The following is a 17,487-nucleotide window of genomic DNA, read 5'->3' as shown; positions in this document are numbered from 1 at the left end:
TATATATATATATATATATATATATATATATATATATATATATATATATATATATATATATATATACACACACACACATACATATATATATACATACATACATACACACACATGCATACATACATACACACACTTATTTAAAATATTACAGAAGTTCCGTTTTACTGAAAAGAAAAAAAAAAAGTAATAAATGTATTTTGCAGAGAAATTAAATGGGAGGAAAAACAAACAAAAGATTGCAAATGTTTCTTACATGTGTCCAATGTAACACAGGAGCATAAGCTACTGGGGCTGCAATGCATACCCTCCGCACATGTGTACACAATACATATTTTTTTACAACTACATGTAGCTATTTCATATTCTGCCCATGACAATGGTCCCAAGGCTTTGGATTTTTGCTTTGTGGATTCAACTAAATAAAACTATGGGCTTAAATATTATTAGCACAGGCTTTACATCCTACTTATGTGAACATTACAATCTTATTTTATGGGGTTTTTTTTGTTGGTTTTGGTGACAATTTTATCTCATCACAGGGCAAGTATGCAAATGGGAGCCTGATAGCAGAAGAGGAGCACTCTGGTAGCAGTAGTCAATATCTATTTGTTCTCTGATGGACAAATTATGGACCGGAAATGTAGGTAGAGTTTGGCAATTGATGGATTATTGCTTTTATTACCAGGGTAGAAATCTTGATGAATGATGGAAAAGCAGATTTTTTTCAGCACATGTAATCGGGATATAATAGTAACTATCAGCTGCTACAATTAAATTAATTGCTACATTGCACTAATCCAAGTCTCTGTCTTCAGTAGATAGTAACAATTAGAAAACAAGTACTGTCCCAGTTCAACCCTTTAATACCCCTTTCAGACAGATGCCAATTTTTGCTGTGCATGCACATCGACCCAGGTCATGCTTCGGTCTGAATGGAATAAAGTGGTTTGACAGTCCCAGGTCCGCAACCGACCAGGGTTTCTCCCGGGACATACAACCTAGGTCAGTGCCCCGGCTCATGTCTGAAATGTATGACCCAGGTCGGGCCTAAAAGGACTTGATTGGAGGATACACAAAGGGCGCTTGGAGATTACATCATCTCCAAGTACCCACTGAGAGACAGAAGACTCGGGTCACTGGAAGACCCGGGTCGTGTGTGAAGGGTGACGACCTGGGAATAACCCGAGTCCTCACCCAGATGTGAATGGAGGAAAGTACAAAAAAAACCTGGCTTCAACACTAGTTCTGTGACCCAGGGTCAGAGCTTGGGTTTTGTAAAAATACAAAACACCTGGCATGTCCATATTAAACACACAACCAGGAAACAAGCAGCATGTTCATTGACAGCAGATATCAAGCACAAATCAACATAAAAACACCACAATTTTTATATTCAATTCTAAATCAGGCCTGAAATGAGCAGTGACTTTGGTGAGTGGAGATGTGTTTTTTTGTGACCTAGTGTTCTTCCCTAAATTATCCATGCTTTTGTCCAACATGAACTATAAACTGATGTTCTTTGACTTGCATTTAAAAAGATATGGTTTAATTGGCTGGAGGGAAAGTTTTTGTGTTACTTTAAGAAGGGAACAATAAGTACTCTACATTTTACCTTCATTATTTTAGAAATTAAAACAAAATATAGTTTTTCATTTTCAAAGTAGCACATTACAGTTACTGTGCAAAATTCTGGACTTTTGCAGACTACAGTGTTTATTTACATTGTGTTGAGTTGTAAAACCAACACTTCTGTTTGTGTTTATGGCTGATAATTAAAAGGGCAGTGCTTTTACTAGCCACGTATGGCTAGTAAAAGCACTGCCCTTTTAATTATCGGGCATAAACATGAACAGAAGTGTTGGTTTTACAATTCGTCTTGGTCAATAAACCCCTACGTCTAGCCCACATAACACAGCCTTTGTGCTATTCATACAGGTGCTCATATAAGGTGAAATAAAGTTATATTCACGTAGCCTTCCGTTAGTGAGATACTCCTTTTGAAATGTTCCTTGATTCGTTCAAATACTGGTACCCAGCAATAAGTCACTCTTGTATGTCCATACGTGTTCGACACCTTCAATAACCCTCCTTTTTAGGGAGTATAACCCCCGTCATAAAATAAAAAAAATAAAAATGGGGATATATAGTGTAAAATCGTTTTATTTGAACAAAAAACTACTACAGGAAAGCGTGCATGTAATGCATATAAAGGTGGCCTCCAAACAGAATAATTTTGAGACACGATGTCTCACAGCAGTGGTGGTTATAGATGGTAAAGCCCTGACAATCCGCCATCTGAGGGATTAGTATACCTTTTTTATTGGATGGGGGTTATACTCCCTAAAAAGGAGGGGTATTAAAGGTGTCAAACTCGTATGGACATACAAGAGTGACTTATTGTTGGGTACCAGTATTTGAACGAATCAAGGAAAATATCAAAAGGAGTATCTCACTAACTGAAAGCTACATGAATATAACTTTATTTCACCTCATATTAAATGAATGACACTCACATGTTTTTATGAGACTGCATTTTGATTGAGAGTTACTGGTGAAAACTCTAGAGTGCACTTGGAGTTGGTGCTCACTTCACCGCAGACTGGACTCTTAATTTTTTTATTTTCTACAGCCTTTGTGCTGCTGAGGCATGGTGTTCTAGAACCCAGGTGAAGAAATATCACAGGCTCAGTTTTAAAGGACATCATTACTACTGCATGGGTGATTAATTTAATCATCTGATTAATTAAGCATATTCAAAACATTTAATATGTAATGGAGATCATACATTGTCATACCAGGTAACCAATTAATATTGTAAATGGATAACATCACAGTGTTTCTTTATTCATTTTGAACTTGTACAGTATGAAAAAAAGGTGACAAGTGTTTTGTATTCTGAAAGTCTTAATTGCTTGGAATAAAAGATTTGGAGATGGAACACAGGACTTTATGAAGCAGCGACTTTTGCAGGCTGTGGCTCCCTGTCGGGTTGCAGGTGAAAATTTAAACCGGCACCCGCAGTCAGTGTAATGCCTGGTGTGCTTTACAGGGACTGAAGGTTGTTTTTTAAATTTTCCCCTGCGACCCACCAGGAAGCCGCTGCTTCGTGAAAAAAGCCCAAAATGTTTATAGCTGAAGAACAAGCATCTATTTACATACAGATTGCGTTTAGTCTTAAACTGCAATGCAATACTTTTTTGAAATGCACTTTAAGGTTATTCATTGCAAAACATTTGTGACCAAATGTCAGACATGTACAGGATGGCGACCATAGCTTCAACCAGAGTAAAAATAGGGAACATGAATGTATCGGCAATACTACCTACCAGTTTGCAGATTAAACATTTACCATCAAGCAGCGTTCATGGTCAAAGGACGAGGATAGGATTGCTCCATTTATTATTTTTCCTCACAATACTTCTATATGCCAGTGGGTAGGAACCCTAAAAGGTAGGTGTCTCAGCAGTTAGTTGAACATGAGATGCTCAAACACCATTGCTTTCAACATTTCCTAAACCTTTATTACAAAAATATTGCTCTGCCCACAAATACATTTCAAAATGCTTAAAATAATAAGAAATCTCCATTGCAACTTGTGTCTTTTTAATTAGACTTTCAAGAAATATTAAGCCAAGTCTGCCTCCCTCCCATCCTAGATTGTGGAGATATATAGCAACAACAAAATGTTTCTCCTATTTGGAAAATCTCTAGATAAATGTGATTGCTTTGAAGGTCTGCAGTTCTCCAAGTGGCTATAGAGAAAGCCTAAGCTTGCTCTGCCTGACACGTAGGTGTAGCTAAACAGCTGGCACTGCAAGTGCGGATGTAACACCCGTAATGAGGCACGTTTACCTTTGCACCTTTAAGTGCTGCCTGGACACTTTGTGTGATAGAATATTCTACACTGAGAAATGCACAAGAAAACAGTTTTCTTCATGGCATTGCAATCAAGAAGAAAAGACCAGGTTAAACTGGCAAGGTTTTAATAGCTTTTTTCAGTTAGTGTTGCAAAAATGTTCTTTCAGGTAGAATCAAACTGGTATTTCTACTACAAATAGTCTAATTTTAAACTGCATTTAAAGAAAACAGCTTAAACCAGAAACAGTACTTTAAATGATAACCAAATAATTAAAGCCCCCATGAACCAGTGGGAAGCTGCAATGCAGCGTGTTAAAATGCATCAAGACATCTTGAGCACAAAAAAACTTAAATGGCCATTGAAAGTAATAAAAAGAATTTTGTTTGTGTGGTAAAGATGATTAGGAAGTACAATACTAGTGATACCCTATACCAGAATGCAGAGAGGAGACAAGACATGGTCACATGATATTTTTGCTCACTTTCACAGTAGGATGACCTACATAATTGTAATCCAGGAGTTGGTGTTCATTACAAAATTAGAGAACCGTATTTTGGTCACGGGAAGGAAGTGCACGTGGAGCTGATGCACAAATATCGGCAAACGAATCATGATAAAGAAGAACATTATTCAGGCATCTGATAGAACACACATTAAATAATGGAATACCACAACAATTTCAACCCCAGGTCACTTAACGCATCTCTTATAGAGGCCAGGCACACAGCATGAAGGCATGCACGGAAATGAGATGCGTATGGCGAGTGCTTTGCAGGTTTTACAGTATGCAGAGGAAATGTCGGGTTGATCTCCTGCCATCTGTACACTGTAAAACATTAGGATATCTGTAGGCAACATCAATCCTAACATACATGTCAAGCTTTGCAAAACCAAATTTGACTGCCCCACATTATGTGAAATAGGTCATTCTGAGATAAATGGATTTTCCCCATTCGGACACCTCACATTGTATGACCACATATAGAGGAGGAGGCATGAGAACTTCTAGCAGCAGATGTAACACACTCCGTGGTGGTTTCTCTTTGAGTCTTTGCTAGCAGTCACCATGACCATTCCTTTTCCTGTATAGGCTCCCTGGTCCACTTTCAATCCTTTGGTCTCCCATGTTCTTCGCAGACAAGAAAACGGATGCAGGGCTGCTATCCATCCAAAAGATAGACAACCACCTCATAGGTGCACATCATTATCGCTGTGTTGGGGATCTGTCTAATCAGGTGTGTTGTGAGGCCACGGTAGAGGGAGCTGTAGCCTTCTTCCTTCACAACCAGTGACAAGGTCTGGAAGAAGGACCTGTATTTTGTTCCCTCTTCACGTAGTCTTGTCCGTACAACCTCTGCAGGAAAGGAGAGAAAAAAAAATATCCAAGATTATGCAAAGAACCACACAAAACCCATACATATCATTTGAAACTATGGACTTGGACACCACTAAGATTCTCAGTAGTGTGTGACCACCTCCCTACATACAATGCCACATATAAGCAGTAACAGCAAAACCTTGCCACATGCAGCAGTGTTGCAGTTATTAACCACTTATCTCATGCAGTCACATGGGATCTCTCTGACCACTGACACCACATGCTGATTTTGTGACCCAGAATGCAGTGTGAAGAGAACTCAGTGGTCTGTTGCCACTGGGAGGTGGTGGGAGGTTAATGCCACGAGACCTATTACCCCTGGGGGTGGGTAATATTACAAATGAGACCTATGGTCTGAGGGGGGTGAAACTGATGCCACAAATAGCACATATGAACATTCAGGGAGGGAGCACCACTGCTACAGAAACATCTATGGTGACAAAGGTGTTGGGATAATACTACGTAAGTTTTCTAGATACGTTCTGAACAGGCATATTTTTATCCACTAGAAAAGCTAATTACGTTTTATAATAAACGTTGTAGATTTTTTGTATTCTTTATTTCCTGCGCATCCAGTCACTTCCCAGTTATTTAGCCAATCAGATCAGAAATTTGTGCTACTGTAAATCTTCTGGAGATAAATGTGGGAGGCAGCAACTGCAAGGGGGATGGTAGCAATCAGGTAGCCACAGAGTTAGATAGTGGAAACAAAAGCACAGAATGGCTATAGGATATTCCCGTAATAACCGCAAGAAGGTTGCGGTATTGAATCTAAAAACTCTATATGAGATGAAGTGTTAAGTGACATTAATATTATAATTTTTATACAAATAAAACTTTTATAAGTTGCAGTAGATACATAAACAACTCTCACTAATGATGTACAAACATTAACCTGCATTTAGAGCCCAAGAATTTCTGGTCTGTGAACATGACCACAGATGGCCACTAAGAGGCAGTATCTCAACACATAAATCAGTGTACAGCCATGGCCAAGTTTTGAGAATGACACAAGTATTGGTTTTCACAAAGTTTACTGCTTCAGTGTTTTTAGACCTTTTTGTCAGATGTTACTATGGTATACTGAAGTAAAATTACAAGCATTTCATAAGGGTCAAAGGCTTTTATTGACAATTACATTAAGTTTATGCAAAGAGTCAATATTTGCAGTGTTGACCCTTCTTTTTCAAGACCTCTGCAATTTGCCCTGGAATGCTGTCATTCAAATTCTGGGCCACATACTGACTGATGGCCGCCCTTTCTTGCCTAATCAATGCTTGGAGTTTGTCAGCATTTGTGGGTTTTTGTTTGTCCACCTGCCTCTTGAGGACTGACCACAAGTACTCAATGGGATAAAGGTCTGGGGAGTTTCCTGGCCATGGACTCATATTTTCGATGTTTTGTTCCCTAAGCCACTCAGTTATTACTTTTTCCTTATGGCAAGGTGCTCCATCATGCTGGAAAAGGCATTGTTCGTCACCAAACTGTTCTTGGATGGTTGGGAGAAGTTGCTCTTGGAGGATGTTTTGGTACCATTCTTTATTCATGGCTGTGTTCTTAGAAAAAATTGGGAGTGATCCCACTCCCTTGGCTGAGAAGCAACCCCACACATGAATGGTCTCAGGATGCTTTACTGTTGGCATGACACAGGACAAAGACTTTTGGAGGATAGCCTGGTGTCAAGAAGGGCAGCAAACGGGCCACTTCTCTCCAGGAAAATCATCAGGGACAGACTGATATTCTGCAAAAACGTACAGGGATTGGACTGCTTAGGACAGTGGTAAAGTTATTTTCTCTGATGAATTCTCTTTCAGATTGTTTGAGCCATCTGGAAAAACGCTTGTCTGGAGAAGGAAAGGTAAGCGCTATCAGTTCTGTGTCATGCCAACAGTAAAGCATCCTGAGACCATTCATGTGTGGGGTTGCTTCTCAGCCAAGGAAGTGGGGTCACTTACAATTTTGCCTAAAAACACAGCCAACAATAAAAGAATGGTACCAAAACATTCTCCAAGAGCAACTTCTCCCAACCATCCAAAAACAGTTTTGTGACAAACTATGCCTTTTCCAGCATGATGGAGCACCTTGCCATGAGACAAAAGTGATAACCAAGTGGCTCGGGGGAACAAAACATCAAAATTTTTAGTCCATGACCCGGAAACTCCCCAGACCTTAATCCCATTGAGAACTTGGGGTCAATCCTCAAGAGGCGGGTGGACAAACAAAAACACACATATTCTGACAAACTCCAAGCATTGATTAGGCAAGAATGGGTGGCCATCAGTCAGTATGTGGCCCAAAAGTTGATTGACAGCATGCCAGGGCGAATTGCAGAGGTCTTGAAAAAGAGGGGTCAACACATAAAAACTTAATGTAATTGTCAATAAAAGTATTTGACACTTCTGAAATGCTTGTAATTTTACTTCAGTATACCATAGTAACATCTGACAAAAAGGTCTAAAAAAACACTGAAGCAACAAACTTTGTGAAAACCAATACTTGTATCATTCTGAAAACCTTTGGCCATGGCTGTACAGATATGTAGGATGCAATAAGTACAATGACAAGATCATATATTGAAAGTTTTCTTACCATGTGGGTATGCTATGGAGGTGGCACATGTCTTGGAAGTTGCTGCTGCTAACATGAGTCCAGCAAAATCAGAGGCCTCTTTTACAGACTCCTCATCATCATCCATAGTTGATGCAGTCTTCTGTTTCAGCAATTTGCGTTTAATACTTTCGTAAATAACAAAGTGGATAACAGTTTCAGAGATGCCAGCATAGGAGGCAGACATGCCCCTGTAAAAACCTTTCAGGCCATCCGTCCTGTACACTTTGCGAATACATTCGAAAGCGCTCATCCGCCGCTCACCTCGGTTTCTAGAAAAGGGGAAGGATTTTGTAGTCAAATTGATGTCCAGGTATCAGCACTGAACAAAGGAAATAAGTAGATCTCAAAAGTGATATTGTGTTTTCAAAGAATCTATAAATTAGTGTAATACAGGTTGAGTCTCCCATATCCAAAATGCTTGGGACCAGGGGTATTTTGGATATCGGAATATTCCGTATTTTGGAATAATTGCTTACCATATTGAAATGTCTTAGGAATAGGGCCCAAATCTAAACAGAATGCATTTATGATTCATATACACCTTATACACACAGCCTGCAGGTAACTTTATACAATCTATTCAATAATTGTGTGGCTCAAACAAAGTTTGTGTAGATACATGAAATTCATTTATATGTCATATACACCTTATACAAACAGCCTATAGGTCATTTTATACTTTATTTTTAATAATTTTGTGCCTTAAACAAAGTTTGTGCACATTGAACCATAAAAAAAATCAAAAGGTTTCACTATCTCAGTAATGCTAAAAATATTCCGTATTTTGGAATATTTGGATATGGGAGACTCACACCTGTAAAACAAACAGAAGTGTTGGACAACCACACCTACTTTTTTTTGTCTATCCATATGGGGGTGGGGGGTGGAGAACACACTCAACAAAAACTACCTTATTACAGCAGTAAACTTTGGTGCTTCGTTGTGTCATATTTTGCTTATCAGGGGATGAAAAATACAAGGGGGAAAAGGGAACAATGTATGATTACTTAGCAGGGAATATAAGAGGAAAAGTCCCAGGAGGAGCCCTCGGGATAACTGTCAGCCTGCATAGGGGTTGAGAGTTGAGAGTGGGCATATTATTGCCACAAAATGTTGGCTAGCCTCCAAGTAAACATTAATTTACCGAATACAAATTTCTTATCTGAGAACTCCAGGCTGGTGGCGTTCCAGGTCCTAGTTATGGGTTTTGCTTAGATGTCTGAGTTAATGGCTTCTGACCAAGACCCGCACCTTTCATGGTTTTAAGTGCACAAGTGCCCGCATGGGTGTTTCCCAAAGTCGCCTACAGGTAACCAAAACTTCGCAGAGTACAGAGGTAACCTGAGATGCTCCCAGAGGAGTAGTGTACCATATTCTTTTTAAAATGTAGCATCTTGTAGTACAGATGCTGGGCTGCAACTTTGTACGCGTATAAAACTAATTCCGGTGCGGTTAAAGTTGCAGATTTTGCACAACGGAACTTTGCATGAGGAAAAGCGTGGACGCTCACACTGCAGCCCTTTTTACACAGATAGACTCAGTTGCACATGAAATTGACCATTGTGACCTAGCAATGTAGTTTTGTCACTCGGTTTTATTTATGCGAATAAGACATTTTAAGCAAGAAAAACATCCACACAAGCGAGTCACCTGGTATCTGGCAGCAGCTAGAGGGGGTTACAAATACATCCCATAATCATACAAAATCGGAGGCATCAGATATAAATGTACTAATGAAATGATATTGCAGATCCCTGTATGCTTCTTTTAGACTATTGGTGTATATCATATAGCAGTTTTTATCTGAGAAAAGATATTTGTCAATTGTTTTTCCTTTTTTTTTTTTTCTGTGTTCTGATTATAGAAGTTCAATAGGGTATAGGTCGTTTGAGTTAATTGTGTCAATTGTGTTAATTATTGAATTCCAAGTGCCATAAAATATCTAATCTAATGGTTTTTTTTATTTTTTTTATATTTAACTACTGAACTACAATCTCCAGCAACATCTGCAGACAGGAATGGGGAAATATTGTTCTGATATTCAAAGTGATGTGTTCCATACATCAGTGCCGCAATTCCCTGATGCCGATCCGCCATTTGCCTGGAAATTGGGCATCAATGATCGCCAATCTGTCGTGGGAATGCTGCATATTAAAATTCAGACAACTTGTTTTGTAAACAATTTATGTACCCCCCCAATTGCCCTTTCTCCCCCCTTCACTGTTCCGTTCTTATTTTGACTTACAATCTTTTTTGTTTTCTAATTCTATATTACCAGTTTGTTATTTGTAAAATGTAATAATAAAAATGTAATATTGAAGAAAAAAAAAACAAAAGACAAAAACAAAAAAAAAAAACAGACTAAGTTTTGATCAAGATCGTCAAATCCAACATGTTGGATTTTCCTGATGCCCGGACTAAGGTATCAGGGGATTGGGGAATTGTGGCACTCAGTAGCATATGAATGGGCCCCGGGCCCCATTAGACACTATCAAAATGACGACTGGCTTAAAGTTAATTTTTTTGTTTACATTTCACAAAACAAAAATTATAAAAAGAATGAAGGATAATTACAGCGGATGCTGGGAGCAAATACACAAGAACTGCCTCTCTTGACAGCTTGTCTTATCGTGGGTACACACTATACAGATATATCTGCAGATCGAATGATCTGCAGATGATAGTCATTCATAAAACTGAAAAAAGAGGATATTATTTATTACCAGTTATTTATATAGTGCACACATTTTGGTGTACCATTATAACACCTATTTTATAATTCAATACTGCTGCTTGATTACCATTAATAAAAGCTAGCTAGCTTTGCAAGTCAGTCTGTGTAAATATCACATTAAATTACATGATATTTGCAGCTGAGCAAGTAATCTCACCTTGCATCCAGTTGTAGCCGCGTTTTAACTAGCCAAATAGGATTGGTAGCTGTTATCGCAGTGAAACCTAAACAAATTAAAAACACATTATTTGACATCAAAAGCAAGTTACAATGTTACATTGTGCATTAAAAGTCACTAGTTTCAGAGGAAAAGCACAACTAGGGTCCAAGTGGGGCCTGCATCGTTTCAAATAATAAATATTTAAATAAGTTTAATTTAAGAATTTTGCTAATCTTTAGTAGCCCAACTCCCCCTATTGTAAGAACAGTTTTAAACTGCTAATAAATATAAAAACAAAACAAAACAAAAACACCCTTATGGGTATTGTAGGTAAACTAGCAAATGAAGACAGCTGGGATGTGTAAACAGGCACCTAAGCTAGATACATAAAGTACAGAATGGCAGTCTATAGTATATTTCAGAAGACTAGAAAGCTAGGCCTCTAGGGATCTCGGATGGCCCACCATTTGTGTTTTTTTTCAGTATACTACTCAGAACAAGTACAACGTGAAAGAAAACGTGATGGGGCGAGGAACGCGACAGTGGTTATTGTCAGAAATGTAATCAGAAAAATACAATGTCCAATTGTATAAAGAAATAAAGTGCTGTGCATGCAGTACTTGGAGAGCCGGAGAAAGAGGCTGAGAGCTCATGGTGTGATCAGACACCCTGACTTGCTAGAGACACCCACAGCATTCAGACGCCAATGCACACATGATAATATGTTGCAAACCAGATGAATTGGCCCAATCAGATGTTCTGAAAACGAGTCGCACATTGTAATGTGACAACATTCAAGGTGATCCAGAAGTATAGGCTATCTACAACGTTCAAGTGGCTGTAGATCTGGTGGGACAGTTTGTGCAGCACCAGATGCTTTATTCATGGATAAAATGATAGGATAACACTTCTGACTTCTGTACAGCAGTAATAATAATAATAATTTGTTTTTGTAAAGTTTTTTTTAAAGCAAACCGCATACTGCATTAAGAACGCACAATCACAAGACCTGATAGTTACCAGCAAGTTTGCACCAGGATAAAACATTGTGATCATATAAGGGGCATGTGTAAATGTTTGTATTCTGGCAGAATACTGTCTGTATGTATACATACATACATACATATCCCTCTTCCTGTATCTTACACGTTCTTCCCAGCAGCACAACATGGCTTTGCCAAGGTGTAAATCTGCACCCTATAGCTGTGATATTTCTAACTTTTCACCGAAGGCCCAAAGAGAGAATGCTTGGGATCTGCTGGAAACGCACAGGGGGCTATAGAGAAATAACATATTGCTGGGGTTAATGATACAGCCAGATTTAGTTGTTAATGCTACAAATAATGTAAGTTACTGCATGCATTATCTCTGTTTAATAGAGACATCTGCTTGGACAGTATCTGTAGATGGCAGCTGTGATTCCATTGTGTAACCAATCTCCCCAAGACGGGACATTATACATTTACATTCATGTTGTGACTTACAGTTGTCTGTAATGGCACTATAGTAAATGTTACCTATAGCATTACATCATTTCCAAAATGTGTCTATGTGAATATAATGTGCTGACAGGTAAAGAAATCTGCAAAGACTGCTATGACTAAACATATTGATGCATTACCTCATTAATTACAGTGTAAACAAATTAAACTGACTGTAGGAAAGAACATACAGTTCCACATAATCTGCCACTATGTGTACATTCACCTTAATAGTTGGAAGTTTTTCACATACATTCTTAAGGTGCCCAATCACTAGACGACAGGCAAAAGACTGCACGATTACGACATTGTAATCGTGCAGTCGTTTGTCAGTCTGTGATGTGCCTACACTGAATGAGCAGTCGTTCAGTGTAGGTACAATCAATCATCTGCAAACATGCTGAACCTGACTACCATCAGGTTGACCAGCATATTTGCACGATGATAGAATGTCTAAAAGACCAATTTTTTTAAACAATCTGCAAACGATTTTCAAACGTTTACTGACCGATTATCGAACAATATCGTTCAATCGCTCATTTTAATTGTCTAGTGGATAGGCACCTTTACATTGCTGGAGTCCCCCCTAAGGGCTGCTGCTGACTATTCTGACATGTAACAGAAAGCAGTTAAAATGTTCTAATCATATACGAAATGTAGAGGAAAACACATTATTTCAGCTGCTGAATTTATGCCCCTGAATATATGAGGTTCCTCATATTTATTTTTATATGTTGGCAAAACTCATTCAAGGCTAGAAAGTTACACAATGATGTGGTTCTGTACAGAGGATAAGGTAATAAATGTGTGATTTTGGCCGCGCTTCCGATGGGACTGTGCCCAGAATACACAAACATTATCTCAATAACAGCCAAAGTTGGCAAGTGGTCCAAGTGCCTCTGTGACAGACCTAGCCAGTCCGCTAATAGAACACTGAACTGTGTCCTATCTCAATGGTCTGTATTTTCTGGTACAAGAGGGCAGAAATAAAAAGGGGACATCGCATAGGAGGTATAAAATATAATTAGTCTTTAAGCATAAAATACAGTGGTATCCACACACATCTATCCTCCGTGCGCTATAAGTCGCACCACACAACGCGGTAGCTCCATGTGATTTGGTAGTGCCAAGCGTCTTTCCGTGCAACTTTTTACCTTCAAATGCGTCTTATTCGTACAGCGAATAGATAGCACAAGCAGCTTCTGCTGATTAAAATGATTTGCAGCATGTCTATGTTCTGTGTGCAACTGTGGGTGTATCTGCATGCTAAACACTATGTTACAGTCGCTGACACTGTAACGTAGTGTTTCACATGCAGATACACGCACTCGCTCACAGAACATAGGCATGCTGCATATCATTTTAATCAGCAGAAGCTGCTTGTGCTATCTATTCGCATCGCTGTGCGAAGACACATTCAAAAGGTAAAAAGTCGCACAAAAGGCACTCGGCGCTGCAGAATCACGCCACAGCATGGCGCGACTAGAAAGGCTGTTTAACGCGCAAGGCGGCCAGATGTAGGAGGACCCATCTGTAGCTGTTCACACAGTTGCCAGCATGTTACACATAAATGAACTTGGAGTGCATGGGACAATTCAATCCCTATAAAAATATAAATATGAATAGAATAGTATTTCTGAAAATGCTAATTTCCCTTTAACAAGTGACAAAGTGTTGACTAAATGCTTAGACCAGGGGTGTTAAACATGCGGCTCCCCCAGTTGTTGTGGAACTACACATCCCCGCATGCCATGCCACAATTTTGCAATCAAGGAATGTTAAAACTGAGGCAGGGCATGCTGGAATGTGTAATTCCACAACATCTGGGGGGGGCAGCATGTCGACCTTAGATAGTCAGAGTTATTTTTAGTGACAACAATCAAACCAGCCAGAACGCTGCATTCTTTGTAACCAAGCTCTTAACATCTTTACATGGGCACAAAACATACGGCTTGTAAGAATTAGGGGGGGGGGGGGGGGGTGTTGGAGAGAAGGAAAATTAAAATAATCTATTGGAGTAAATTCATGTGTGCAATAAAACTGTAGTCCAGTATATTACACTTGCATGAATGTATCCAAATCCAATAGCCAAACAGCTTGCTAGACACAGTCTGTGCACATGCTATGGATAGGAAAGGATGATGTATGATGAACACACACATACACAGCACACTTGTACAACTTTACTAAAGTCCATATATCTCTAGAAGAGTTATAGGGAAAAAATAAATCTTTATTTCCTTACATTTCAGAGTACAACACTCCTTGTTTGTTCCCCATTAAAAAAGGCAATAACAATTTCCATGTGCGGTTCTTACGCTTTTGGCTGCGGAGAGAAGCTGGGTCAAGTACTCACGAGGTTTAACTTAGTCCATATTTCCGCAGGACGAGACCTGCAGGAGGCGAGCATGAGATGACACAATCTCGCGCCTTTCACAGTTGAAATGTACAGTAAATGCCTAAAATAGACACAGGCTTTTCTGTATCACAACAACAAGCAGCGGTCCACAACAATGCGTACCAATGAAACCCAAGGAAAGGATTTCACAAAATAAATTTTAAGACTTACAGAAGAAAAAAAAAAAATGTACAATTAAAAAACAAAATTATATTATTAAAACAAGATGGATTGGATTAATGACTATTAAAGAAAATACATAAAAAAAAAAAAAAAAAAAAAAAAAAAAACATATGAACAAAAGTTCATAAGAGCAATAGAAACTTGTACATCAAAGCAGCTGACATTTTGCATGACTTTTTTTACTGTACATTTTAATGGATGTTAAACATATTTAAAACATGATGTTTAATAATGAAGTTAAAAATTAGTACTAAAAACCACTAAAATTATATAAAATTAAACTAATGGCATTATTTCCAAGCTATCTTTGATTAGTTAATGTAAAATACTTACCCAGTAAATAATGTAAAGTTCAGATTTTTTTTTATTTTTTTTTTTGCTAGCAGAGTCACTGAAAAATAAGAGTTATGGTAGACTTACCATTGATAACTTTTTCTTCGAGGTCCATAGGGTACACAGGGATACCATGAAGATAATGTGGTTGGAGTGATCCAGGCACCAAACAGTTAAGCTTTCAGCACCCAGGATGCCCCTATATACATATACCCCGCCCACAGGTATTCAGTTCTGTAAACAAGCTCAAAGCAGGAGAAGGAAAGAGGAGAAGGAAGAACAATAGTACACCAGAAACACTATCAGAAAGTGAGGGAATCCATGCCAGAAAGAAAAATTACCTAAAATTACGAGGTGCGTCATGGTGGGTGCCCTGTGGACCTCGAAGAAAAGAAAAAAAAGTGTCATCAATGGTAAGTCTACCATGACTCTATTTTTCTTCTTCAGGGTCCATAGGGATCTGCAGAGAAGTCCTAAAGCAGTTCCCCTAAGGGTGGAGTACGCTTCGAGCAGAAAAGGAAAACTCGTCGCTCAAAGGAATCATTCTGAGAGGCATAAGTATCAAAGGCATAAAACCTAAGAAAATAAGTGTGGACAAAAGGCCACGTGCCTGACTTGCACAATTGTTCAACATAGGCACCACAATATAACGCCCATGATGGTTCCACAGGCCGAGTAGAAAGTGCTGTCATCGTGTTAATGACAGGGAGATCAGCTTTCGTGTAAACCTGGGAGACAGTCATACATAACCATTGAGCCAGAGTTTGTTTGTTGGCCAACCTTGTTTGTGAAAACTTCTATAAAACACAAAAAAAGAGTGGAATGTACAAACTATGTTAGAAAATCAGACACATAGATACGGAGAGCATGAACCCCATCCAGGAAGACTGTACCTACAGAAAAATCTGAATATTGAAAAAGCTGGAACCACCATTTCTTTATTCACAAGATGACAGGACATTACCTTAGAAAAGGTAACCCTCCCCTGTATGGAGGACAGCTCTAACCTGGTGGGAAAAAAAAATAAAAATAAAAAAATGGGAAGCAACAATAAGTGCTGCAAAATCAGAGACTCTGCGTGCAGAAGAGGTAGCGAAGAGAAAAAAAAAGGTCTCCGCAGCCAAACTTTTCTAGAGGTTCAAATGGGGAGCTTGTAGCCCCTTGAGAACCAAGACCTATCCCACGGTGCTGCCAGTGGGACAAAAGGCGGCTGAACTCGGAAAATCCCCTGGAAAAAGAAAAAAAAAAAAAGAAGCAATTCTCTTCTGAAACCAGACTGAACTTGCAGAAACCTGCAATCCCAGGGTGGCTAAGCTGAGACCAAAGACTAACCCAGCCAAGAAAAATAAATACCCGGGAAACCCTAAAACCTTAGGGTCATACTTTCTTGTGGGCAGACCCATCAGAATGTCAAACTAACAGATGCGGGCAGAGGAAGGCTTTCGTGCACTAAGCATCGTTTAAATTACAGAGTTGGAGAAAACCTTTGGATCTTAAGGTGGAAGCCTTAAGAGCTACCCCATCAAGGAGAGACGAGATATATCCGGATGCAGGCAGGTACCCTGCACTAACAGATCCAGGCATAAATTAAGAGGAAACTGAATATCTATGGATAGATTCTGTATATCAGAGAACCAATGGTGTCTAGGCCAAGCAGGAGCCAGTAGTATTACTGTTCCGTCTTCCTGCTTGAATTTCCCAAGACCCTTGGAAGGAGGGAAATCGGGGGGAAAGAGATCTGCCAGCTTGAAGTCCCATCTTCCTGTCAGTGCATCCATGAAGGTGGCTGAGGGGTCTCTGGTCCTGGACCCTTACCTGGGGACCTTGTGGTTGTAACATGATGCCATGAGATCTATGTCTGGTAGGTCCCATTTGACCAACAGGAGTTGAAAAAACCCACTCTCCAGCATTTATGTCCTGACGACTTAGGAATTCCGCTTCCCAGTATGAATATAGCAGAGATAAACGGAAGATGACTTTCTGCCCATACCAGAATGTATTACTTCCCTCAGGGATGCATGACTTCACGTGCCTCCCTGATAATTGAGATAGGCTACTGTGGTTGCATTGTAGGACTGGCCTACCCTGGAGCAGGTCCTGTGCCATGATGAGTGCATTGTATAGTGCTCGAAGCTCCAGAATGTTTATGGGCAGATTAGTTTCCTGATTTGGCCATCTTCCCTTAAAAAGGTGTGATGACCTGTCACCCACCCACGAAAACTGGCATCCATGGTGAAAAGCACGAGAGCTATAGATATATATATATATATATATCTCCGTCCTCTGGTACCGTATTAGATGATACTGTCCATTCCATCTGAAGAAGATCAATTGCTGCAAAAGCCTGGAGT

General features: G+C 39.3%; 1 protein-coding gene across 1 annotated transcript in view; it reads right to left on the bottom strand.

Moving 5' to 3' along the window:
* Positions 1-3,966: 3,966 nt before the first annotated feature.
* Positions 3,967-17,487, bottom strand: part of SLC25A36 (solute carrier family 25 member 36) — a 52,781-nt gene continuing 39,260 nt past the window's right edge. The window contains exons 5-7 of the mRNA XM_088472065.1: positions 10,739-10,805; positions 7,827-8,116; positions 3,967-5,213 (exon numbers count right to left, since the gene is read on the bottom strand). Coding sequence (XP_088328191.1) covers positions 5,020-5,213; positions 7,827-8,116; positions 10,739-10,805 — 551 coding nt within the window. The 3' untranslated portion in view covers positions 3,967-5,019. The remainder of the gene's footprint in view (positions 5,214-7,826; positions 8,117-10,738; positions 10,806-17,487) is intronic.

This window comes from Taudactylus pleione, unplaced genomic scaffold, assembly GCF_031769625.1.
Source record: "Taudactylus pleione unplaced genomic scaffold, aTauple2 ptg000120l, whole genome shotgun sequence".
NCBI classification, from domain to species: Eukaryota; Metazoa; Chordata; class Amphibia; order Anura; family Myobatrachidae; genus Taudactylus; species Taudactylus pleione.
This window is presented reverse-complemented; position numbering and strand designations above follow the sequence as displayed.